The sequence below is a fragment of the Sphaerodactylus townsendi genome, linkage group LG06 (assembly GCF_021028975.2).
Source record: "Sphaerodactylus townsendi isolate TG3544 linkage group LG06, MPM_Stown_v2.3, whole genome shotgun sequence".
Taxonomy (NCBI): domain Eukaryota; kingdom Metazoa; phylum Chordata; class Lepidosauria; order Squamata; family Sphaerodactylidae; genus Sphaerodactylus; species Sphaerodactylus townsendi.
This window is the reverse complement of record NC_059430.1, coordinates 60,427,278-60,454,432: the sequence shown is the minus strand read 5'-3', so window position 1 is coordinate 60,454,432 and position 27,155 is coordinate 60,427,278. Positions and strand designations below refer to the sequence as shown.

The 27,155-nt window shown below is 40.1% G+C and overlaps 1 protein-coding gene across 8 annotated transcripts in view; it reads right to left on the bottom strand.

Annotated features, from left to right (window-relative positions):
* The window catches only part of GRIP1 (glutamate receptor interacting protein 1), a 275,878-nt gene that overhangs the window by 100,357 nt on the left and 148,366 nt on the right, over positions 1–27,155 (bottom strand). For 7 of the 8 annotated variants that reach the window (XM_048500227.1, XM_048500230.1, XM_048500228.1 and 4 more), the window contains exon 2: positions 12,378–12,458. The exons of the other annotated variant lie outside the window; for it this stretch is intronic. In XM_048500227.1, the coding sequence (XP_048356184.1) occupies positions 12,378–12,458 (81 nt within the window). The remainder of the gene's footprint in view (positions 1–12,377; positions 12,459–27,155) is intronic. 8 annotated transcript variants of the gene reach the window in all.

Genomic DNA, 27,155 nt, shown 5'->3' with positions numbered 1-27,155 from the left:
ATGTGAAGTTTTGATTTTTTTCCCCCTATGTGCATCACTTTACATTTTGCTACGTTGAACTGCATTTGCCATTTCTTAGCTCACTCACCTAATTTATAAAGTTCCGCTTGAAGCTCTTTGCAATCTTTTGCGGTTCTCACCACCCTACCTAATTCGGTATCATCTGCAAACGTGGCCACCACGCTACCCACCCCTACTTCCAGGTCATTTATGAATAGGTTAAAAAGCACTGGTCCCAAAGCAGGTCCTTGGGAGACACCAATCCCTACATCTCTCCATTGTGAAAACTTCCCATTTACACCCACCCTTTGCTTACTGTTTCTCAACCAGTTTTTAATCCATAGGAGGACTTCTCCTCTTATTCCTTGAACTTCCCCTCTTATTCCTTGAAAAGTTGATGTTAATTGTCAAATAATAAACACTTGTGTGAATGTACTATTATTATCAAAACTCTGTGACTTTTCACCCTCTGAAATTAGAGTATTCATGGACATTCCACTTATTATAGCACAGCAAATCCTTTCCTCAGGAATATTTGCATAGTCTATACTACAGGATCAGGTTATATATTTTAGAATTTCTCTCAATAAGTAGGGCAGTATGGAGCAGATGGAGCTTTAGATAAATGGACCAGGCAGAACAAATGCTATTGCAGTTCCATTATTGTACATAGCCCTGGGCAGGAGAGGTAAGCTAAAATTTATTCTGCCTTGGCATAGTCCCCAGAATACAACCAAATTACATGAAGTAGTCTTGTGAACTGGATAATGCTCTTACAGTAGCCAGCAATACAGTTATTTATAATCACCTCTAAGTCAATATATGCCTCACCTAACAAAACAACAGCTTTCACAAAGCACCTTACAATATTAGCCTCCATAATTTAAACCATCAAACTTCAAATCCTGATTAATCTGCCATAATCAGTACCACTGCTTCAGTGATTTTTTTTTTTACAAGGGCATGCCCTGGTCATTTGCGGCATCAACAGTTTTTTCCTGCTCTGATGAGACATTGAATCAGACTCAGAAAGAACTCAGACATTTACCTAAATCTACTTTAATTTAAGACAGTGATTTGAAACATTCATACTAGTACCAATAAAAATAAGCTGTTTTGAACATATACCAAATCTTTTTGATGCAAATAATTTGCCATCTAACACCATGATGTATTAATTATTGCACCACTAGTTATTATATATGATGAACTACAATTATGAAAACTCTTATGTGCTGTCACTGTGTTCTTGCAAAAAATACAGGACAATACAGTTGGCTTCTTAATCAGTGAGTGGTTGTCATTTATGTTTAACTTGGAATTTCCCCAATTAAAATAAATAGTAGATCTAAACAGTTCGCTTTACAGAGATCATGATCTTAGAGTAAATTAATATCGCTAAACCTGAAGCTTCAGTATGGGCACAATTATATTGTGCAGCAATTTGCACCTTTACAGTCAGCACACTCATGTATAAAGGAATCAATCATTTGTTGACTTTGAGATATCATTTGTTGACAATGAGATAACATGATGGAAAACAACCAGTATTCTCATGACACAAATAAAACAGCTATCTAAATAATCATTGCTAGCCAAAGCGACCTCCAGAAGATTTTATATCCTCTTCAGTGCAAACTGAGAACCACAAGCTGCCTGAGCAACAAATAGATTGTGAATATATTCAAGCTCTACTAATGCATTTGACACATCCATTCATTTCTCCAAGTCCACTGGGAGTATAGAAATGCTCATCTGGATATTCCCATCTGAACCTGCTGCTTAATCATCAAAAGATCTGCTGCATCCCAGCCCATTCTCATCTTCTGAAACAATAAAAGAGAACTACTAGGTAATTTCCAACCACTTCAAAATTTTATAACCTCCAGCTTCTGATAAATAGGTATGCATGCTTTGCATAATCTGACAACAACATAAATATAGTCAAAACTATAAAACTCAAACATCATTTTCATACCAAGCAGTCATCTTATTAAAACAATATCCAACCACCTTTTTCACATAAAGGAATCAAAGTTTTACATTTTTGTTATTACAGCCCATCTAACTTCTAAAATAGTGTTTAAAATTTTTTAATTCAGTATATATTAAACAAGGTTGTGAGAGCCAGCTTTAGATAAAGAAATGTATCACTAAGCCATTAAGTAGTATTTCTATTTCTGTATTCTGTATTTCTACGCTTGAAACATATTGATAAATATTTTCTTTTTTAAATAACTTCAGTTTTCTTTGGTCTACAATGGCATCAATATTAGTGATAACATTTATCAGACAATAAAAGATATGACATGTCAAAGGTATTGTCAACTGAAGCAATATGCCTTCAGAAAGGGAAATTTCTCAAAGATGCCTTCAGAAAGGGAAATTTCTCAAAGATGAGGGGGATAGTGCGCAGGAAGCTGAAAGGGAAAATCAAGAGAGTCAAAAATGTCCAAGATGCTTGGAGGTTATTTAAAAACACAGTCACAAAAGCTCAGCTGGAATGTGTTCCGCAGGTTAGGAAAGGCAGCGCCCAGTCCAAAAGAAAGCCACCATGGTTAACAAGGGACGTTGAGGAAATTATTAGGAAAAAAAAGATGTCTTTTAGAAAATGGAAGTCCAACTTAACTGATAAAGAATACCAGAGAGAACACAAATGGTGGCAAAAGAGAAGCAAGTTAGCTGTAAGGGAGGCAAAAAAGGATTATGAGGAACACATGGCTGTGAACATCAAACCAGCAACAAACAGTTCTTCAAGTACATCAAAAGCAGGAAGCCAGCAAGGGAAGCGGTAGGCCCGTTAGATGACAAAGGAACAAAGGGTGTGCTAAAAGATGACAGGGAGATTGCAGAAAAGCTGAATGAATTCTTTGCATCTGTCTTCACCCAAGAGGAGGTGAGGAAAATTCCTGCACCTGAACCAAGCTTCTTAGGAGGCAAATCCGAGGAACTAACAAAGATAGTGGTAGACAAGGAAGAAGTTCTGGCAGCCATTGATAAACTAAATGTTACCAAATCCCCTGGCCCAGATTGCATTCACCTAAGAGTTCTTAAAGAGCTCAAGCATGAAATTGCTGATCTTCTCACTTTAATATGCAACTTATCCTTGAAATCAGGCTCCATCCCTGAAGACTGGAAGATGGCCAATGTCACACCAATCTTTAAGAAAGGATCTAGGGGGACCCGGGAAATTACAGGCCAGTCAGTTTGACATCTGTTCCTGGTAAATTAGTAGAATCTGTCATTAAAGATAAAATTATAAAACATGTAGAAAAGCAAGACCTGCTGAGAAAGAGTCAGCATGGCTTTTGCAGAGGCAAATCCTGTCTTACAAACTTACTAGAGTTCTTTGAGGATGTAAACAGGCATGTGGATAAGGGGGAACCAGTGGACATTGTCTACTTGGATTTCCAAAAGGCTTTTGACAAAGTTCCTCACCAGAGACAATTGAGAAAACTCAGCAATGAAGGAATAAGAGGGGAAGTCCTCCTATGGATTAAAACTGGTTGAGAAACAGAAAACAAAGAGTGGGTGTAAATGGGAAATTCTCACAATGGAGAGATGTAGGGAGTGGTGTCCCACAAGGATCCGTATTGGGACCAGTGCTCTTTAACCTATTCATAAATGACCTGGAAGTAGGGGTGGGTAGCGTGGTGGCCAAGTTTGCAGATGATACCAAATTATGTAGGGTGGTGAGAACCACAAAGGATTGCGAGGAGCTCCAAGCGGACCTTGATAAATTAGGTGAGTGGGCTAAGAAATGGCAAATGCAGTTCAATGTAGCAAAATGCAAAGTGATGCACATAGGGTAAAAAATCCAAACTTCACATACACGCTACAGGGGTCAGTGCTATCAGTCACAGACCAGGAAAGGGATTTGGGCGTCTTAGTTGATAGTTCCATGGGAATGTCAACTCAATGTATGGCAGCTGTGAAAAGGGCAAACTCTATGCTGGGGATAATTAGGAAAGGAATTGATAATAAAACTGCAAAGATTGCCATGCCCTTATATAAAGCAGTGGTGTGACCGCACAGTGTCCAGTTCTGGTCGCCACATCTCAAAAAGGATATCGTAGAGATAGAAAAAGTGCAGAGAAGGGCAACAAGGATGATTGAGGGACTGCAGCACCTTCCTTATGAGGAAAGGCTGCAGCGTTTGGGACTCTTTAGTTTGGAGAGGAGACGTCTGAGGGGGGATATGATTGAAGTCTATAAAATTATGCATGGGGTAGAAAATGTTGACAGAGAGAAATTTTTCTCTCTTTCTCACAATACTAGAACCAGGGGGCATTCATTGAAAATGCTGGGGGGAAGAATTAGAACTAATAAAAGGAAACACTTCTTCACGCAACGTGTGATTGGTGTTTGGAATATGCTGCCACAGGAGGTGGTGATGGCCACTAACCTGGATAGCTTTAAAAGGGGCTTGGACAGATTTATGGAGGAGAAGTCGATTTATGGCTACCAATCTTGATCCTCTTTGATCTGAGATTGCAAATGCCTTAACAGTCCAGGTGCTCGGGAGCAACAGCCACAGAAGGCCATTGCTTTCACATCCTACATGTGAACTCCCAAAGGCACCTGGTGGGCCACTGCGAGTAGCAGAGAGCTGGACTAGATGGACTCTGGTCTGATCCAGCTGGCTTGTTCTTATGTTCTTATGTTCTTATGTTCTTAAGCATGTAGCTTCAATGCAGAATTTAGTTGTAGGGTTATAACTTATAGGCTTTCATCATACATTCCTGAAATGATATAGATTCTTTCTAAGACTTTACTGGTCACATCAACGTCTCTATCTGAAAAAAAATATCCTGTAGGATTCCTCACTGGATTTGCTATATCCTACATGGGAGATGTTTGATGTTAAAGGGATGCATGTTCATTATTTCAGTACTCTAGACTGAAGTTACATCAACACTTTTAACAGTGAAAATTTCAATGGGTATAACACAGTGGTGGCAAACCTATGGCATGGGTGCCAGAGGTGGCACCACTTCCCCAGAGAAACCCCTCTCTGTGGGCATATACGTCGCTTTCAAACCAGAGTGCCCCCCCCCCCCCCACATCTCCAGGGCTGGCCTCGGCTTGTACAAACATGGCCTCAGATTATTAGCATTAAACCTAAGACCTAGTTTTGGGGAAGCAGTGTAGGTAACCCTGTCAAGCGCTGTTAAACTCCACTGATTTTCATGCAAAAAACTAAAATGTGATACTCTACCTGGGAGTAAGCTCGGTTGCTGGCAATGGGGCTTGCTTCTGAGTAAACCCTCCTAGGGTCATGATTCACCCATTGGAAGAGTTGCACAGTTGCTTCAAAGCAAAGTCACGACTACTACCAAGCTTACTCCCGATTAACGTGTGCCTCGGAGCCAACCGTTTTTTCTAAACTAAAACCTCAGTATTCAGGTTAAATTGCCGTGTTGGCACTTTGCAGTAAATAAGTGGGTTTTGGGTTGCAATCTGGGCACTCGGTCTCGAAAAGGTTCGCCATCACTAGTATAACACTATGAATAATCAGGGGTTCATTTTGGAAAGGTTTCTTATTCTTCATCAAAGAATATTGCCTCCCTTCAGACTTCAAAGGATATGATGAAGCAGCAAGAAGTTAGAACAATAAGGTCAGTCTTCTGCAGGGTCATTTGTAGTCAGCATCATATGAGGTACATGGATTGAATTATTGCTGATGGAATATATAGTAAAGGTATGCAAATAGATAGTATATAGTATATAGTAATGGAATATATATATACCTTTACTATATATGGAATATATAGTAAAGGTGTGTGTGTGTGTGTACACACACACACACACACACACACACACACACACACCTTTACTATATATTCCATATATAGTAAAGGTGTACATACACGTTTCTTTGGGAATCAGATAGGAATATCTGATTCCCAAAGAAACGTGGGTCCCAAAATTGGGTCCATTAGACTCAAATCCAAATTTTACCCATTTTCCTCACCTTTACTCAAGAAGCTGAAGTGGCCACCACTAAACCCCACATGGAGGTAGTGGCCTGTGGCAGAGTGCTGCATGCTGGACGTGGTTGGGCCAAGCCCATCTTGTAGCTCTGCACAATCCACTGCCTCCAAGCCCCACTTGGAGCACAGGGGCACCAGCGACAGAGGCCAAGGGAGAGGAGAGTCCCTCCCAACCTTTTTTTTAAAAAAAATTAAAATGATGGAGGGCCTGAAGCAGTCCCCAAAATGCAAAAAAGGGCATTCTTTGGGATTTATCTTTCAACTATCTTCAAATCACAACCATTTTTTTCCAGGAGAAAACAAAAATGCAACAACAAAACACATTTTTCAGTCTTTTTCAGTTCAATTTTGCTGAATGCACACTCAAATATATAGTATCTTTTGCCATTTACTCCAGTGTGCTTTATAGAATGGAACTCTTGATGGGCTTGTTGAGACTAGTAGCAGAATATGCTTCACAACTCAGCCCCTGTGGTCTATCAGTAAGCTCCCATGAGCTAAGGAACTTTCATCCAAAATCACTCTCAATATGGTAGCTATCAAGTAGCATATTAAGCTGTATTGTCTTGATTACACTCATGCATATGCAGAATAAGTGGCTCTGTAGTGTGTCTGTTGCCTTGTTCAATTATGTCATTATTGCCTTGTTCATTTATGCCAGACTGTCATGTCTTGAACAGAATACAACAGCAAAGAAACAAATGAACAAATTTCATAGAATTTCATAATGATGCAATCTTACCCATTCACAGACTTTTAATGTGCCCTAACTATTATTTGTTAGCATTTGGTGCAAACATTTGTGAAGGTTTTAGATAGATACATCAATGGAGGATAGTATCAAAAGTGAAAAATTCAGGTCCTTTGGATTTTCATAGCATGCCAGGAAAAGGTATTGGACCTATTGGTGAAAGTCATTAATTTCTTGTTGACTGAGGGGACTCTTCATAGACCTTTGAAGAAGACAGCTATTATACCTTCACTTAAAAAAAAACCCTCATTGGCTAAGGATGAAGAAGAAGAAGAAGAAGAAGAAGAAGAAGAAGAAGAAGAAGAAGAAGAAGAAGAAGAAGAAGAAGAAGAAGAAGAAGAAGAAGAAGAGTTTATATTTATATCCCACCTACTCCTGCAGGAGACTCAAAGGGGCTTACAATCTCCTTGCCCTTCCCCCCTCACAACAAACACCCTGTGAGGTGGGTGGGGCTGAGAGAGCTCTGAAAAGCTGTGACTAGCCCAAGGTCACCCAGGTGGCGTGTGTGGGAGTGTACAGGCTAATCTGAATTCCCCAGATAAGCCTCCACAGTTCAGGCGACAGAGCTGGGAATCAAACCCGGTTCCTCCAGATTAGATACACGAGCTCTTAACCTCCTACGCCACTGCTGAAGTGGCCAGTTATAGGTCAATCTCCAATTTACTGCTCTGAAGAATATGATAGATAGGAATATGCGGAGCAGCTCCAGGCATTCTTGGGTGACACATTTGCTTTTGACCATTTAAATCAGATTCCATCCCTGGAGTTGAACAAAGATGGTTTTAGTTGCACTCATGGACAATCTTCATTTGAAGCTGGACAGAAGACAGTCATCCCTGTTGATAACACTACTTCTAACAGCGGCCTTTGACACAATTGACTACTACATTCTTATATTTTAATTCTCATGTGGGAATGTGTGTGTGTAAATGCCATCAAGTTGCAGCCGTTATGCCCTTTTGAAAACGCTCTCCAAAACATCCTATCATTAGCAGCTGTGCACAGGTGTAACGTAAGGGTGTTATATTCTGCTCTATGGGAAGGATTCCTGTCAGATGTTTTAGGAACCTTCCTATTAATTAGCTTGATTTTCTTCGCTGCCACCAAAATATATTTTGCTATAGCCCACACAAACTGATGAAATGGTCACCACTCTTTTTGGTAACACAGACACAGACAAAAAATAGAGACTGGAACGGATCTGACTGAACAAAAACTTAAAACATTTATTTCTGGCTTAAAAGAGGCTTCTCAGGTAACTTGAGAGGATTTACGCTTGTTGGTTTCAGAATTTAATGATTTCAGAGCTTAGCGGTTGCAGAGATGTTAATGGCACTTCACTTAAGTTTTAAAACATTACTAGACACTCGCAGGTCTCTCTTTAGTTAGATTTTGTTCTACAGAAAAAAGATGTTTCAGAAAAGATGTTTCTTTAGAGGTTTTACACTCTCTGTTGACAGACTCTAGTCCACTGTACCTAACCACTAAACAAAACACCCAGTCTACGCCCGGTGGGATTCTGGCATAACAGCCTCCCTCTCCCACAATCCCAAATTTGGCCTCTCTACCACAGGACTGGGCCTCCCAAGACTGGTGTTAACTGTGGAGGACAGACTTTTAGACTTGTCAGAGGTTTTCCCTCAAAACACCTGAGTGGCGGTCACTCTCCTCCAGACTCAGGGTTTCAGATGTCTTAATAGCTTCCTCAGCTATTAACAAACAACAGCAGTGAGAGATCTTGGCGGAATCGCCTCACTCTGCCACAAAACATTCCTGAAGGCACAAAAGCTCACAGACAGAGCCAAAAAGCCAAAAAGACCAAAAAACCAAAGAACCCCTCAGCACTCTCACTGACTCTATTTATAGTACCTGCATTTTTTCTCTGGCCAATCAGGGCTAGCCAGGGCTTAACTCTTTCAGGGCAGACTCCACCCTGTAAACTGAATGCAGGATAAGTGCATTTGTCACAACAGGTCTTGCAAAGTGAGGGTCATGACCTCCTTCATTGATTCACTCCATTTCATGTTGGGGCCTCATTTTTTCCTGCTGCCTTTAACATTTCCTAGCATTATTGTGTTTTTCAGTGCCTCTTGGACCTCTCATAATATGATGAGTTCAGGCTTGATTTGATCTAGGATCCCTTATTTGTCTTCTTGGCAGTCCATGGTATCCATAAAACTTTCTTCCAATACCACATTTTAAATGAATCAACCTTCTTCCTGTCAGCTTTCTTCACTGTCCAACTTTCACATCCATACATAGTATGAATTATTGGTCACACATCTGAAGTATCTCCTCACATATGTTCCCACTTAGGGTAGCACACATAGCAATAACTAGGGTTTGGAACTTTTCCATTGTGATTCCCATTCTGTGGAACATTCTCTCTGAAGTGGTAAGTCTGCTTGATGGAGATCTTCTGGACGTACTGCAAAGCTTCTTTGTTTTCCAGGGCCATTGATGGGGTATGGGTTTGGCCTGTAATGTTTTAACTATCACCTGGAAGCTGCCTTAAGCCATTAGGAAATGAAGAGTACAAATATTTTAATTTAAAAAACACCAACAAATGGTATTTCTCAGCCATTCTTTCCTCAGCCTCCTGATGAGGGCAATAGTTTGTAACATTCCAGGAGGATGAACCTATTAAAGAGTTATTTCCCTTCTCTTTTTTCTTTTTTTGCACAAAAGGGAATCTGCATGTATGGGGAAGGGCCTGCCTCACTTGCCCCATCCCTCCTGTTGAACAGGGTAGTGTGCCTGATTCAAGCTATGGCCTTATTCCTATCCATGGCTTGAGATGTTACAGCTCCAACCTACATAATTCTCTAAGATAGTGTTGTCAGACATGGAACAGACCCATGGCTGACATAACATTCCATTTGGCCCACATACAGGAGTTGTGTGCACTTGGGTGTGTGTATATGTCTTTACTGTGTACACACATTCTCTCCATAGCAAGCTAATTGTCCATAGCCCATTCAGAAGTTTCTGGTCTATGTGTGAAATGGCTGATCAGGCTCATTGATGGGATTTTTGACTACAGTGTAAGATCATTAAAACCAAAAAGATTTACTAAAACTTATTCACTAAAACACACTCTTAATTCACTAGAGCATAATACACTACAATCTAAGAAAAACACCTAAGGTTAACTAAGTTTTATAGTCACTGCTGTTACCTTGGAATTTCCTTCCCTTGGACAGATGCAAATAGAGGCTGGTCAAGATAGATTAAATTCAGTTTGTTCCCTGTTTTGGCCCTTGGCTCACATACTTCTGACATATACTCATGTATCTTATGGGAGAATTAAACTGGGAGAGTTATCATGAAACGGGGAGTGGATCTCCATGTGCACCTATTTTCTAATCAAATTGAGATGCATATCCTAAACTTTTATGACCCTACTTTCTATATCCAAATAGTCATCTATCTCGCTCCTTCCTGATGGATGGGCAAATGGTCATTCCCATTCTGCCTGTCTCCATAAATGAAAATCACCTCTCCAAGCCTGCAATTGAAAAGTTTATCATTCTGTTCCCAGAAAAATAATGCTTTCTGTGAGATAAGGGGCTTCCTAAACATTGATGAAGGGACCCTGCATCTTGGTATTCGGAATTAAAACTGAACCAAATGAACTTTGAACCCGTACTTGTTTATATTTGGAGCAAGTTCCTGACACTTGCCAAGGCATATTAGCTTTAATTCATTTCCTAATGTGAAATCTCAACAGCCGGAAGATAGGAACAAATGGCAATGTATATTACAAGTCTTTGATGCTAGCTGTCTACTTTTGGTTAAGACATTGGCTAGATATGATTTGCAGGGCTAAGAAGAAATTACAAGACATAAGATATCTTAAGTACTTAGCAGTTCAGTCTTAAGCAGTTACATCCAGAGGTGGGATTCAGCCTGTTTGCAACGGTTTGCTAGAACCTGTAGCTGATTTTTTTCAGGTTGGCAGAACCAGTTGTTGCTAGCCTGGCCTCTCTGCCCCTCCCTTAAAACACAGGCTCTTAAAGGCTCTTTTCCCTTCAGAGCATCTTTTCCTTTAAGAGGACCTTTTCTCTTAAGAGGACCTTTCCCTTTAACAGCCCTAAGGGAAGGACTGAGTTTACCAGGTGGCAGGGGGAGGGAAACCTCCAGGCCCTGCCGGCTGCATGAAACTGCTCCAAAAGTAAGTGGGAGTGAAGGTGGGAGTGGGAGGCATGACCCAGGCTGTTGGGGGGCTGACAGAGGCCTCCCTCTCCCCCACCCACCCCTAAAGGCCAACTGGACCCTTGAGGGCCCAGCAGAAGCCTTCTCTCTCCCTCCACCCACCCTAAAAGGCCAGCCAGGGCCTTGGGACCCCAGCAGAGACTTTTCCTCTTCCCCCACCTACCCCAAAAGGCCAGCTGGAGCCTTATGGGCCCAGCAGAGACCTTCTCTCTTCCCTCCCACCTCAAAAAGCCAGCTGGGCCCTTAGGGCCCCGGCAGAGGCCTTCCCTTCCCCCCATTTCTCCCCTAGCCCCCCTTGCCTCCCTCTCCCCCTCCACTAACTCAGCTCATTGTTCTGAGAGATGGTGATTTTGTAGTGACTTAGTGCAAAAATCATGAGGATCCGTGTGCATCTGTGCTTTCCAAGCAGGTTTTTGCACCACTGCAGCGCCATGTGGAGTGGGACGCGTGATTGTTGTGTTCAGATATGTGGTCAGGGGCTTCAGCTTTGATGTTCTGGTGAAATTTGGGTGACCAAGTGGAAAAATCATGAGGATCCACAAGGATCCATGTTTTTCAAACACATTTTTGAGCCACGACGAAGTGTGGAATGTGCGATTGTTGTGTTCAGACATGTGGCTAATGACTGGAGTACTGATGTGCTGGTGATTTTGAGACGCCTTAGTGCAAAAATCATTAGGATCCGTGTTTTTCAAGCAAGTTTTTTCATTAATATTTTAAAACTCTTTTTTATGACGTAATCTAGTTTTGTGCACTTCTTTTTTGGTTCTTATTTAAGTGTTAGCTGTATGAAATAATAAACTACCTTTCGATATATTTTTTAATACTTAAAATGGTCATTAGGGCAGCAAACTGGTCATTAAATTATTTGAATCCCACCACTAGAAGTTTGGAACCAGTTGTTAAATTATTTGAATCCCACCACTGGTTACATCCTTTTAAGATTTCAATGGATTTATAAGGGGGTAACTCTGCTTAGAATATTCTTACAAGCCACTGTGTTTCTCTGCTCAAACATTTTTATATCTAAATACATGGTAGAATTAGTGAGACAAACAAATCTAGTTTAATTTTCTACAGCATTTGCCCACTACACAATTTGGGCATTATCAACAATTTGTAGCTTGCACTTGTACTGCTCATTCCTCCTACATAAACTGCAGTGACATGTGTCACTGCAGAGGAGATTCGTTTGCAAGAAAAGAGGAAGCAGAAACTATTTCCGCTTTCTTGGTCACTGTTGTAATAACTGCCAAAGAACAGTTTGTATTGTAGGCAATTAGGAGGGAAAGGTACAGCTTTAACTGGCCTGATGAGTTTGAAATAGTTTTCACAAGAAGAACAAAGGTTACCTAATTAATTCAATCTCCTCACAACAGTGGGATAAGAATGATTTGAAACTAAAAATAGCAGTATACCTGGAATACTGTGTCTCCTTACAGCTAATGCTCCTTCAGGTGATTTTGTCTGGTTTGCAGATTTAGTATATGGACTCTCATCTGAAACAACAGAAAATGTTGACAATTTCAGTGGCAAGTTATTAGGTGTGGCTTACATTTCAACTGACTTCACAGATTCTGTTAGGTGCTGTAACAGAAACACTTATTTATACACCAGGATTAGAAAAACATTGCAATATTTCCATTGAAATGCTCACAGCTATCAGGGCCATCACACATGACAAATTTTAAAATGAATGTGGATCATAATATATCAATGGCTTCATGGCTGTCCATTTCATTTGAGGTGTATAATAGTACAAGTATGCCTTAGTTCTTTTTCTCATCCCACAGAAAATTACTAATCAGGAATACATTATTCTATATTTTAGTCAACCTGAAGAACTGCTAGACATCCTGGAACATACGAAAGTGCTTCATACCAAGTCAGACAATTTTTCTGGCTATCCCACAATTGTCTATGCTAATTTGAGATCCATAGTCTCAAGTGGCAGTCCATCCTTGCTACCTGAAATTCTTTAACTGGTAATGCCACCTGCTGAACATGTGACTCTGGGTACGCAAAGCATGTGTTCTGCCACTAAACTATGGCTCCTTCCCCATCCTCGATAAAATAAATTAGAAAACCTGTGGTGGGAAAACCACTGGAGGGTACAATTTGGAGTGGGGAAATGGCACATAGAAAAAGGACTTTCCATATCCATTTTCAGTCACCCTCTTCCATAATGGCTTTTCATGTTAAAAAGGAATGACAGATGACAGTTACATTCATTTAAATAATTAGCTTCTGTGGCAGGCATTTGAAGCCCAAACAAAAGCTAAATAGGTACATAGCAGATACCGGGAGGTTTCTATCACTAACATACATTTATTAAAAACTATTATTATTGAAGCAGGATAAAAACTGTATTATTACTATTAAAGCAGGATAATACATTTTATATAAAAATAACACTACAAAATAACTGTATTTTAGTAGTTATGTGAGGGGTTTTTTTTACAGATCAATCATTTAATTTATCTGTATGTAAACTGCAAGTGAACTTGTTTTTAAAACAATGGTGAACAATCTATTTAAAGGGGGGAAAGCTATTTAGGTCTAGTACCAGCTTGACTAAAATATTTATATCCAGGATGTAGTGTTAAGGAGTGTTCAAACATCAGTTAGGGTTGTTGAGGATCAAGAAATTGTTTGCGAAAGTTGAATAAATGAAGAGCATTTACTTCCTTTGCTTAATTAACAATAAAGATAATAGAAAATTAGATTCCATTCTGGTTCTCAAGTATGTCTTCTTAATGTATCATCACATATTTCTGCTTGTAATTTCCCCCCCTATGAACTGTAATTGCCAGTTAGTTTAAACCATATGCATAAAAGAGAAATGGATAAGTATATCAAAGCCCAAAGTTATCTAGCAGCAGAAATCAGCACATTAATAAAATATTTTTTCTTTTGACTGACCCACTTTGGGTTTTATTTTTTCTTCCTGATTACAATATTTATCACATATAATATCTAGGATTATTTCAGAAATAACTTCAAAGAAGTTCGGTCATTTTTCTTTATGCAACATAAAAGTTGAGTTTTTGTGAGTGTAACTTAATATCCCACACAGGAAAAAAAAGTCTGAAAAAAATTGCCAGCATTGCTTGCCCTGGCACAATCTACATTTCCATCACTATACAACAGGACTAAGTTAAAATTTGTAACTTTTTTTTAAAGAAACATTGATAATCATGAAGAATTTATTATGCTGCCATGTAAGCCTCTTCTACAGGGAAAAAATATGAAATAAGAACATAAACATAGGGGCCAATAGCTTTCTCTGGCTGTGGTCTGCTGCTTTTCCTTGCACTCATTCCACCCAGGAGTCTCCTTGTTTTTCCCTCCAGTTTAACACTGGAATATCAAAAATTAATTCAAGTATCAGCCAAGTCACAACCAATTTATGGCAACCCCAGCAAGGTACTTTCAAGGCAAAAGAGGCTGATTTCATACTGGTGCTGCACTGCAGCAAGGGTACGTTTCATTTGCTTCAGAGTTTTCATTACGGACAAGCTCACACTTACGGTGCCACGTATCCAGGAAGGTCTGTGGTCCTGATAGTGGGCAAACCCTGATGTTTTCCACTGCTTCGGGGTTTCTGCTCCTTGTGGTCTCCTCACCACTTCTCACAGGTATTTCCAGGAGATCAATGGCTGGCTTTCCCCACCAAAACAAAAATTAACGATAACAAGCCTGAACAATAGCAATATAGGGAATTTGCAATTTGCAAATATGCAATTTAAAGGGCTCAAAGGAGAAAAAGCCAGCAACCTTGCAATCTTGTGGAGGATGATTGAGGGACTGGAGCACCTTCCTTATGAGGAGAGGCTGCAGCGTTTGGGACTCTTTAGTTTGGAGAGGAGACGTCTGAGGGGGGATATGATTGAAGTCTATAAAATTATGCATGGGATAGAAAATGTTGACAGAGAGAAATTTTTCTCTCTTTCTCACAATACTAGAACCAGGGGGCATTCATTGAAAATGCTGCGGGGAAGAATTAGGACTAATAAAAGGAAACACTTCTTCACGCAACGTGTGATTGGTGTTTGGAATATGCTGCCACAGGAGGTGGTGATGGCCACTAACCTGGATAGCTTTAAAAGGGGCTTGGACAGATTTATGGAGGAGAAGTCGATTTATGGCTACCAATCTTGATCCTCCTTGATCTGAGGTTGCAAATGCCTTAGCAGACCAGGTGCTTGGGAACAGCAGCAGCAGAAGGCCATTGCTTTCACCTCCTGCATGTGACCTCCCAAAGGCACCTGGTGGACCACTGCGAGTAGCAGAGTGCTGGACTAGATGGACTCTGGTCTGATCCAGCAGTCTCTTATGTTCTTAATATTGATATAGCACACTCCAACCTTTTCTTCCCTCCCCACTTTCCTATCCTCCAGGCTCCCATTGCTTTCTTGCGGGGTGTGTGTGTGTGTGTGTGGAGGAACAGCCTGGTCTATCTCCTTCGTGAGCTCTCCATCACTGCCGCAGAGGGAGGGAGGTAGGCCACACTGTGGAAAAATATCAATATAAAATGTAAAAACCATCAATCTTGCAATTGTCAGGAAATGACTCAAAAGTGAGGACAGGCAAGCTGCGCAGCAGGGGGGGAAGCACCTTTTCATATGTAAACAAAGAAAGGTGAGGAAACCCCACTGTGGAGTGAAGAGCACTGTGGAAAGTGCTTCATGTATAACAGGCCAGAGAAGCAGAGGTGGTTTGCCATTGCTTTCCTCTGCAGTCTTCCTTGATGGTCCCCCTTCCAAGTACTGACCCTACTTAGTTTCTGAGATCTGAAGAGATCCTTCTCTGTTTGGTAGTTTGCCCTGGTTTTAATTTCTATTTGTTACATTAGATTCCACAGAGTATTTCTGAGGGTGGATGGATATGAATTCATAGACCACAACTTTCTAATCTCGTCCCTCCTGTGGCAACCTGAAATGCCCCATGAAATCCTGCTCTGGGGGGGGGGGGGTCATAGGGGCCATTTAAGGCTGTTGCAGAATAGGGAAGGCAAAAAAAATTGAATTCTGTGAGTGCATATCCCTCCACCTATGGAAATATTATGTGGGATCTAATTCTTTGGTTCTCATCTTTCCTACATCTACCTTATGAATGTTGACAACAGTTGGTGACATACAGCATGAATGCACTGATCTGAGTGACCATATCAAAAAGAGTTTGTATTTTAGTAGTATGACAAAAAGAACAAGAGATGAAAGTGAATGAAATAAAATTTAAAAAGCAGCAACCAGTCTATTTCTACAAAGTTTGGAAATCCAAAGATGGCAAGTTTCTATGGCATTGCTCCTCAAACAAGAAGAGATAATTTGAAATTCCGAAATCTGAGTATAATTTCAGGCAGAAAAAAATGTAGCAAAGATCACTACTAACATTGCATCAGGGGAGTAAGCATGGTCTGAAATATTCTAAGAGGGTCAAAGGGAATTGTGGAGTATTGCAAGACAGTGCAATCAATAGTTCTTCTAAATGTTCCCCACCATTGTGTGGAATCTCCCAATCACTGAGCAAAACTGAACTGCCTGGGAGAGTTTCCCCTGAAAGGCAGGCTCTTAACTGTATGGCACTAATATAGAGACTGGGCGGCTGCACAACCAAGTGGCTTACAGGGAACACTGAGTGCAATAATTGCTAAACTTAAATACAGCTTAAGATCTTCAAACAAAAGGGTTTTTTTTTAAGTTCCAAGAGTTTGTGAAATGCTTTTATAACCACAGGCCAAAGCACTGGAAAACAGAATCAGGTTTATTTCTTACTGAAAACCAAAATGCTGCCAAAGAATTGTATATATCAATATTTTAAAATGTAAGGGGAAAATCAGAAAATGTTATTGGAATTACCCTTAACAATGCTGAGGAAATGGACAAAACAGGTAGTGTCAGGAAACTGAAGTAGTTTTAAGAAAAGGATCCCCCCCTCAATTTCTCGGGACTTAAAAAAGAAATGATCATTGTTTTAGTATGCATTTTAATTTTAAAAGCTTTGAACATTCATTCATTCATTCATTCATTCATTCATTCATTCATTCAATCATTCATTCGATTTATACTCTGCCCTCCCCATGTTCATTATATTTATACTTATATTTGTTTGTTTCCATCATAATATTTGTTTTGATTTTCATTGATTGAAATGTGAAATACCCCTTGAATGGGAAATAAATGTCCTTTGTTTTGTGTCCAATTTGAATCATGTCCATTACTGAAAGGAAGCTCCCTAATGTATCTCAATAGTTAGGAAAAGAGGGTCCGAGTTTCACAGGCAATTGAAGGCAAAACCTATTTCAGTTTGTAACATTTGTTTTCCATCTAACATGATGATAGACTCAGGTGGAAACCATCTGTCCTGTGAATGTGAACATTTCAATGATGCACATTAAGACAAACTCTATATTAATGTGTGTGCTCTCCCATGGGTATTAAAATCACATACAGATAAATTCACAATTTGTGTATGGGGTAGATAAATTTTAACTAACTGGAGGTGGAGGAAAATTCACATCAATTTATCTAATTCTGAATGTTGCTGAACATGTGCATACTTAAATCTATAGATCTGGACCATGTACAGACTACAGCTTAACTTCTTATGGCATTTTGCTCAGGCAGATGTCAGTGTGTTTCTAAAAGGATTTGACAAACCTTTGGAACTAAAAACAAGATGTCATTGCTAATCCCTATATAAATTGGGTATCGGGGGAATGGATGATTAACCAATTGTCATAAACATCAACATGATAATTTTATGGGAGTGATAAGTCTAAAAAAATTGTCATGGAAGGCTAACAAGGAACAATGTTTAGAGGCAACTATTTAGTGGCAACTGCCAGTATGTCCTGCTTGCTGTCTCCAATTGGAAGTATAATAGTGGATTAGATGACTTTGGTCTGAACAACAAGACAACTGCACTCTTTCCCCATATCATGGTTAATGATAAATATATTGGACTCCTAAGTTTGAAAAAGTAATCAACCGTAATCAATCTTTCTTAGATTTGACCTTACAAATCCTGATAATACCTATTAATATCTATTTTGAAGACTGAGTGAGTGAAATTTAATGAGTTTGAAGGCACTCATTTATGTAGAGTTTATTCCAGTCTGAATCAACTGAAAAAAATTAGTTTAGACTGGAGTAACTCTGCACGCGAGTACACTGTTAGCTAACCTGTAGCATAAATATATGAAAGTAGCTTTCACAGATCTAACTACTGAAACATATTATTTAGTAATGCTAAGCCACTAAACAAATTAACTGCTTATTCGCTAAGTAATCTAATAATGTTTATCCTAAATTAGCACATGATCATAAGCATGCAATGTAACATGCAATTTTACTTTTTCCCCCCATGGGATTCATGTTGCAGGTGTCTATATCTACAACCACAGTGGAAATAGAATATCTATGCACATGCATTCCTTGAGCTGCAGTCATTGCTAGAGTATTGTTGTTGTTTTAATTTCCTCTGGCTGAGAGATTAAACAGCCTGGGATAAACAATTTCCAGTAAGTCTTTATGTTGTTCTGAGGCAACTGCTGTGCCAGCAATTCCCCTAACTCAGTGTCTACAGAAAAAGCTTTTTATGAAGCTAACAACTGTATTTTCAGTTGATAGAAGATGGATATCTTTAGTGCATGCAGGGGACTTAGGTATACAAACTATTTATTTATTTATTTATTTATTTATTTATTTATTTATTTATTTATTTATTTATTGTATTTGTATACCGCCCTCCCCGAAGGCTCAGGGCGGTTTCCAACAAAATAAAAATTTAAAACATCATATATATAAGTTAATTAAAATACATAAAATACATAAAATATTAAACTAGAGATGGCTTCAGCTATTCTATTCCCCCTTTTATGAACCCACCGGAGGCCAGATGTTTGCTTTTTATCGCGGTTGATATCATCCCGGCTGGCCAAACGCCTGGCGGAACAGGTCCGTTTTACAGGCCCTGCGGAAACTTTGTAAATCCCGCAGGGCCCTGATCTCACCTGGAAGCCTGTTCCACCAGGTAGGGGCCAGAGCCGTAAAAGCCCTGGCATTTGTAGAGGCCAGCCGGATCGCCTTGGGGCCAGGGATTACCAGTAGGTCCACCTCTGATGAACGGAGGGGCCTGGAAGGGCGATATAGGGAGAGACGGTCCCTTAGATATGCAGGGCCAAGGCCGCGAATGGCTTTAAAGGTCAAAACCAAAACTTTAAACATGACCCGGTACTCGATCGGCAGCCAGTGCAGTTGGTATAGGACCGGAGTAATCCGGTCCCTCGCTGTTGCTCCGGAAAGGAGTCTGGCTGCCGCATTCTGTACGAGTTTCAGTTTCCGGATCATGGCCAAAGGTAAGCCCGCGTAGAGCGAGTTACAGTAGTCTAATCTAGAGGTGACCATGGCATGGATCACAGTGGCCAGATCAGAACGGGAAAGATAAAATAAACAGAACATTTTCACCCATGTTTTTCTAATAAAAATGGTATAGAAATGGCTACCATATTACTGTCATGTAAATTGCCACATCCCATCCAATCCCATATCAGTAAATATTGTTACTATGAATAATTGTAATTATATCCCACTCCCATTGTACTTCATATCTGGCCAGATGAAAAGTTCTGGAAAGACCATATGGTTAACTGAAAATACACAGCTGAACATTACGGATAATTATGATTAATAATTGCTAATGTTTCTATAGCCCAAGGAAGAGAAACACAGTCGTGACATAATCCAGTAGGAGAGACATGCAGCAGTCACAACTTGGGGCAGGGGGATCCCTTCCTCATTTACCAGTGTGAGATGCACTGTGATCACATTCTAGATGCTGGAGCAGCACTCCTATAGGCTGTTTTTCCCTTCAGGGGCAGGACAACCACCTGTGCATCACAGTGTTCTAAATACACATGACATGAGGTCAGAAAACTATGGCCCTATGCAATGTAACTTATCATCTAAGTTATGGAGGTCCTGAGAGGGATTTATACAGTGCTTAGGAAAGTTGTGATCAGTTGCATGCTTCATTGAAATCCTAAGATTTCTTAATTATTAATTACATTTCTCTACTGCTCTCCCCTGTTAGAGCAGACTCAGAGCTGTTTACAACATCTGGTTTCCAATGAAATCAACATAAAAACATTGGAGCATCCTGAAATAAACCTCCGGTGAATGATGGAACAATCCAAGAATTAAAACACCAACACATATACAGCCTTATTAGAAAGAGGAAAACAAGAGGAAAACAGAAGGTGGGCAGGGAAAAGGAGATTGTGTGTATTGCCTGCAATACATCTTATTTTATTGAAAAATACACATCTGCCTTTAATGTGATAGAGACAAGTGGAATGATAATTTTGTACAAATATCCTTCTGGTAAATATTTGTTAGAATTACATCTTGCTCAAAATGTATAATACCTAATTTATTTTGCCAATATAAGAATACAACAAATTAACAATAAAGTCCCAAACAGAATTACACCTGAAACCTTTAGGACTGCACTGCAAGTCACCTCACTTCCTTTCTCATGAAAGCCCAACATCAAATTTTTCACAATAATCTATTGGGAAAAAAACAAAGCATTCTTTGACCTGCAAAATGGATATGGAAATACCTTTTATAAACATTTGCCTGAAAAACTAGGGTTGTCAACTTTGGGTTCAGAAGGCATGGCTTTCATAAGGACATAAGAACAAGCCAGCTGGATCAGACCAGAGTCCATCTAGTCCAATTCTCTGCTACTCGCAGTGGCCCACCAGGTGCCATTGGGAGCTCACATGTGTTTTTCAGTGTTTTACTATGTTTTATAGTCTTTCTTTCAACTGCCTTTCAAAAACCTATTCCCCTTTTGCAAATATTATATTTCATTTAATTAAATTTATTAAATTTCAAAACTTTGGGGATTGGGCGGTATACCAAATAATAATAATAATAATAATAATAATAATAATAATAATAATAATAATAATAATAATAATAATAATAATAATAATAATAATAATAATGTCAGTTCCCTGTAAGTCATTGATGAGGTCCACCCCAACATCCTCTACACCTCCATGTCAAATCAGCCCCATGGTATAACATAGAGCTAAGAATGAAGAAATGAGAGGTAAGATCACGAGAGCAAGAATGTGACAAAGAGGCACCTTACAGGACATTTATGAAAGCCTATGAGTTGGCAGTCAAAGCTCTGAAAAGAGATTACTTCACAGATGACATTGCATCTTCAAGTTTGAGTCCAGTACAATTGGTTGGAATTCCAGCAGTTGATGACCATAACAGATAGGTCCCAAATGAATAGGGAATTGGCATTTAGCTGTGATGATTTTGTGAGCTAGTTTGCAAATAAGATCTTGTCTCTATGGCGGATCTGAAAATGGTGTAAAATGGTTTAAAACAGTGTAAAAGGGTTTGCACCATTTTCACACCATTTTCATGCCACTGTTTTTGGCTGATGCGGAATCCGCCTCTGCCAGGACCTAACTGCCAGTTTTGATACAATAAGTAAACTAGAAGCCCATGGACAGAGGCATATCTGGGGGAAATGGCGCCCAGAGGCGCGCCCCACCCCCGCACGGGCTGCACCCATGCACCTCTGATAGAGGGAGGAGGGCCAGCCTGGTAGCAGCCTCTCCACCTCCATCAGAGGCTCCAATAAATATGGGGAGATCAAGCCCGACTGCAACCTGCATCCAGCTCGGATCCTTGCAGAATTTGAACTGGGAACAGGCTTTAAAAAGTGATGTTTTGAATTTTAATAACAGGTTCTACAGAACATTCAGAACCCCCTGAATCCCACCTCTGGTTAGGGTGTAACAGTGCCCACTCCGAGACAACCTCCAGGAGCTGTGACAGGCTGTCTGCCGGCGTGCTAGGTGACTGGTACACGAGCAAGACAGCCAGTCTCTCCAGGAAGTCCCAAGAAAAGTCCAAACACTCCAGTCCTTCGATCGATGTGACAGGGGATGTCCTGAAGGAGATGGAATCCCGGACGAGCATCGTGACGCTTCCCCCCCCCCCCCGGCCCTGTGTCTGAGGTTGCTGGACAAATGTGAAACCATCTGGGGTGAGATCACTGAGGGCAACCGTTTCCCCCTCCCTCACCCAGGTTTCCATTATACATATGAGGTCCACGGCCTGATGTTTTATGTAATCCCAAAGGACGGCTGGTTTGTTATTTATGGACTTCGCGTTCAGCAACAGCAACCCCGGAGCAGAGTACACAGCCCCAACCCCACAGCTTGCATCTCTTGGGATAGGGTGTAGGTCAGACAGAGAGCAAGCATAACCAAATCTCCCTTAGTGTCTCTCAATTGGCCTAGGCCTACCGCCATATCTCCCTTGCCCCAAAATCACCGAGATCCCTTATCCTCCCCTTGACCTCTCTGTGGGCACAGAAAACATAGTTCTTTCAATGGTATATCATACAGTAGTGCAAGGAAAGTGACCAAGGCAGCATAGGATGCCAGCTATGACTTGATCTGCCCACTAACCAACCCTGACAGTGCTTATTTCTGTGCTAGCACCACATTTATACTAATCTAATGCTGCTTGGTGTTTCCATAATTCCAGATATGCCAGCATATTTTTTGAGTTGAACAGGAGTTGAATTTAGCTCTCATCATAACCCATTCAGAGGGAGAATGTCCTGATCTCAGAAAAGGGCAAAATGGTCACAAATAATAGGACATACTAATCTCATAAACTACCACACATTAGTTCTTCATCAAATTTCAGAACTATTCTTTCGAAAAAAAATTCAGAAAGTTGTGAAAATGAATTTGAGATACTCAAATACTCTGAATTGTGTTCGATGCAATTGAGGCCACCAAGCTCTGTGACCAGTCTTATTGAAGACTGTGGCATATAGAATTTTACTCTTATCCATTTTCAGCCTGAACAACACAATTTTATGGCCAGTAATTTCGGAACATTTATGCAAGCACCTGTTCAATGCTAACACTAATATTATTGGTAATTTGGAAAGTCGTGTTAGTAATATCGCACTATTCATAAAAGCCTCTGCATGGTATCTTTATCAAATACAGAAAAGTACACATTTAAAGAGGGAAGTTCTTCTTTTAATATGTGCAAAGTGCTACTGAGATTAAAAATAAGATGAAATACTAAATATTAAATGTTGGTGAAGAGAATAACATATTCAAGCAAAAATAATTCATGATCACACTAGCTTTTAAAATCTGCTGGGAAAAAAACATCCAGCAATCTAAGGAAGATTTTGAAACTGCAATGGAGTCACATTTTCGAAGAAGCATTTTAAAAATAACTGAAAAATGCGCTGTCAGAAATTTCAATTTTAAGACATGAAAGCAGAGTGACTGTTTGGACTGTTGTAATCACATCGCTACTATATTGGAGAAGTAGACAGAGCAATGTATAGACAGTGTTTCCTTCCAGCTGTGTAATACATATTGCCTGAATTATCTGCTTCATAAACTTGCAAAATGTCAACAATCTGTTATGCACATGAATTGCCCTTTTTCATTCTGGTGTGTCAGGAAATTGGTGGGCAAATCATCAATGAAGTAATCAATCATTTTCTAGTCAATGGTTCAAAGAGCTTAATTTTGAATTGCTAGTGGCTGGTAATACATTTTAAACAGTTACTCTCAATAGCAAATTGATAACCACACTGGTTATGTGGTCCTTTTTGTCGAACTTGCCTCTTCTCTTCAAGAAACACAATTCATTCTGTACTCTCAATATCATTACAATTTTAGGTGTCAGCTTTATCAGCTAGTTCTTGTCTCCATAGGAAACAAATTAAATACTAGTAATAAACAACAAAAATGTTTATAAAAATTACAGTATTTTGAGTTTAGCTAAAGGTAATGGCAAACCACTTCTGAATGTCCTCTGCCTTGAAAACCTTGAGGCGATCCCATGGCTAATACTTGACGCTACTTTCCAGGGGGGAAAAATCTGAGTATATCAGTAAAATACTATTAAAAAAACACCAAGAGAGAAAGGCTGTACTAATATCATGAGTAGTACAGCAGAAAGAAACAAAGAAACTGGTAATTGATGAAATACCAGAGAATCTGGGCTCAGGCAGATAACACAGGCAAACAGCAAACAGCAAACAGCTGATAAACAACATATTCAAAACAGTCCAGGGATCAAAGCACAGGTATTCGATATCCCAATTGGCAAAACCAGTAGGCAGGGGCGTCCCTGCCAGAGGAACATGGGGTCACATGTCCCCAGGCCCCACCCATTTGATCACGTGGAAGGCACAAAATCGTGCACCCCCATGTGATCAAGCTGTGGTCAAAGACCAGGAGCCTGCATGTCCCTCTGGCAGGTACAGATGCCCCTGCTGACAGCAGCCAGCACTGGGTCACGACAAGCCCCTTGAGCGAGGCAGGCGCAGCCTCCGATGGATGTGGGGGGCTGGCAGCAGCCACTGCAGCCTCCGATAGAAATGAGGGACTGGTAGCAGCTGGCTCCGAGCTGGGAATCTTCTGCCTGCCCACTGGGCACCATTTGACTCCCGGCCTGGTGCTGGCTGCTGCCACCTGCCAGCCCCCCCCCCCAATAGAAGGGCCATGGGGGGAGCAAAAGGTATGCAGGGGGTTGCCCTGGGTGCCATTTGTTACTGGTATGCCTCTGCCAGTAAGTCACATTCAAAAGGCACAATTAAAGTCACAGTGCAGGAGGTCAAACTAAGGTTCAGAACCCAGCAATAACCACATTGTTCTTGTTTGGGCCTTCAAGTTGCAGTTATGGTGACCCTATGAGATTTTCAAGGCAAGAGACAAACAGAAGTGGTTTGTCATTGCCTACCTCTGTGTCATGACCCCAGACACCCTTGATGGTCTCCCATCCAAATTATTAATCAGGGTCAATGCTACTTACCATTTTAGATCTGACAAAATAGACAGGTATATTAGCACATGAATCCTGTGAAAATGTGACAAGCTTTTAATACTAGTAATTTTTATTTTATAAAATATCTAAGTATTAGAAGGTATACCAAATGTAAAATGATTTTTAAATGCCTTATTTTAAATTATGCTAAATCAGCCAGTGCAACCACAGTGTTTCATTACTGATAGCAAGATCTTTTAGGTGTTCAATTCGCTACAAAAGATAGCATCTATTGTTCCTTAACTATAACACAAATCCACTGAGAGTTGGAAATAGAAAGTTAATTAAAATTGAATTAATGGACTACATGGATCTAGCAAGGCTTTGTTCTCTTTTCAAATGGAGAGTAGCCTGTATGCAAAAAAAAATGCAAATAAGATATCTTGTTTATCTTTCATTAAATTAAGGGGCAGAGGAAGGGTGGCATGGCATAGCCCAATCTTGTCAAATCTCAGATGCTAAGCTGCGTCATGGAAGGGAGACAACCGATGAAAAAAACTATTTCTCACCCCCCTTGAAAGCCCTATAAGTCAGATTCAACTAGATGGTGCTTTACACACAAAAGTGTACTTATCTAAAATAATTTATAGTTTTATTGTATTTTATGGGGTTTTATATTGTGATGTTTTATTATGTTACTGTACACTGCCCAGAGCCCTTCAGGGATGGGTAGTATATTGTGAAACAAACAAACAAACAAACAAATAAATAACAGATGCAGATGCAGGTGAAACACAGATGCAGGTGAAACGTTAGGAACAAGATCCACCAGACCACGGCCACACAGCCAGAAAACCCACCAGACCCAGTTGAATTGGGCCTTGAAAGACTTCGACAATACACAAAAATATCCTTATTTTTAAACAATTGCATTCAAATTTGGCAACCATTTCAACACTGTGATTTGTATAGTTAGGTCAAAATGTATTATTCAAAGTAATATTTTATCTAATGAACTTGCTTAGAGATGAGTAATGTGTGAGAAAAGCGAGTATTTTTTTTCTTGACACCATCCCTTTAACAAGGCAATTTCACAAAGGTGTATTTTCTTTGTAGCAGCAGATAGAATTGACATCTTTCCCTGCAGCACCTTGTAAGACATGTTTTTTTTCGTCAGGAAGATTATGTCATAGGATTAGGGCAAAAAAGGAAAAGGAATAGTACAATAGTGAAGAAAATGAATTGTATAAAGTTTGAGAGGGATTGTCATGAGCCAGCCCAGGGATCCTAGTAGCACTAGAAGTGGTTGTGCACTCAATACAACTGGGTATGAAGTTGTCGCAATCCCAGACTTGTCCAATAAATGAACAGTATTTTGAAAGTATATGGTAATTCTTATTTATTGATTACAAGCATAGAAAAACTGATGACTTTTTATTGTCAGAATTGAATACATTAAAGCAGGAAAAGCATTATATCCCCCACAGTAGAAACGTCATTCCCTCTCCCCCTCCCTTTCCACCTTTGGGTGGGAAGGCACACTCACACACATTCCTCAGACAGTGGAAAACTGGAAGAAGCAGACATCCTAAACCTCCCCCTGCTCTCAGCTGCAAAACCAGTTACAAAGCAAGATAGAAGAGAGACTGGTACCAGCTGGACTCAACTCAAACAATTCTCAAGGCAGGGCCATATTTTTCTCACAAGAGAAGAGGCTGTGTGAGTCCCTACGCTAAGTTAGAGGACCATGATAATCAAAACCATAAAAAGGCACCATTGTAGTACAGTAGCTAGGGTTCACATGCCTGATATGCCCTAAAACTTTACTGGTTGCTTATGATCATACTATAAACCATCTGATGATATCATTAATATACCAACATGCTTCTCCCAAGGAATGTATACTACTGCAGAGTAGTATTCAAAAATGTTGGGAAAGCAAAGGGTCAGCCAGTTGGGGAAAATGAATAATTATCCCCCTTAAAGGATGAATGGAATATCCCTGAAATATACCTAGCTACTGATCACTTCCTCCAGTTTTGAAATTTTCCCTAATATCAGCTAGATAGTAGTGGTGGTTTAGAGAGTAATGAGGGGAAAGCAGTCTGTACAAGTACAGGGTGTTTGCAGTCTTGACATTCAGAGAATAGATTATTCTTGGCACATATTAATTTAGATTCTTCTAAATAGTTTATTTTTTGGTAGGTGATAGTCCTATTATGGCCTCCCAGCTCTCTGACCTTCTGTTGTAAAGCACGTCTTTTTCAGTTGTGAAAGGTTTTGTGCATGATGCCTCTTCAGTCCTTTAGCCTTGGTTTCAGCTGCTTGGGAAGGAGGACAATGACAGTA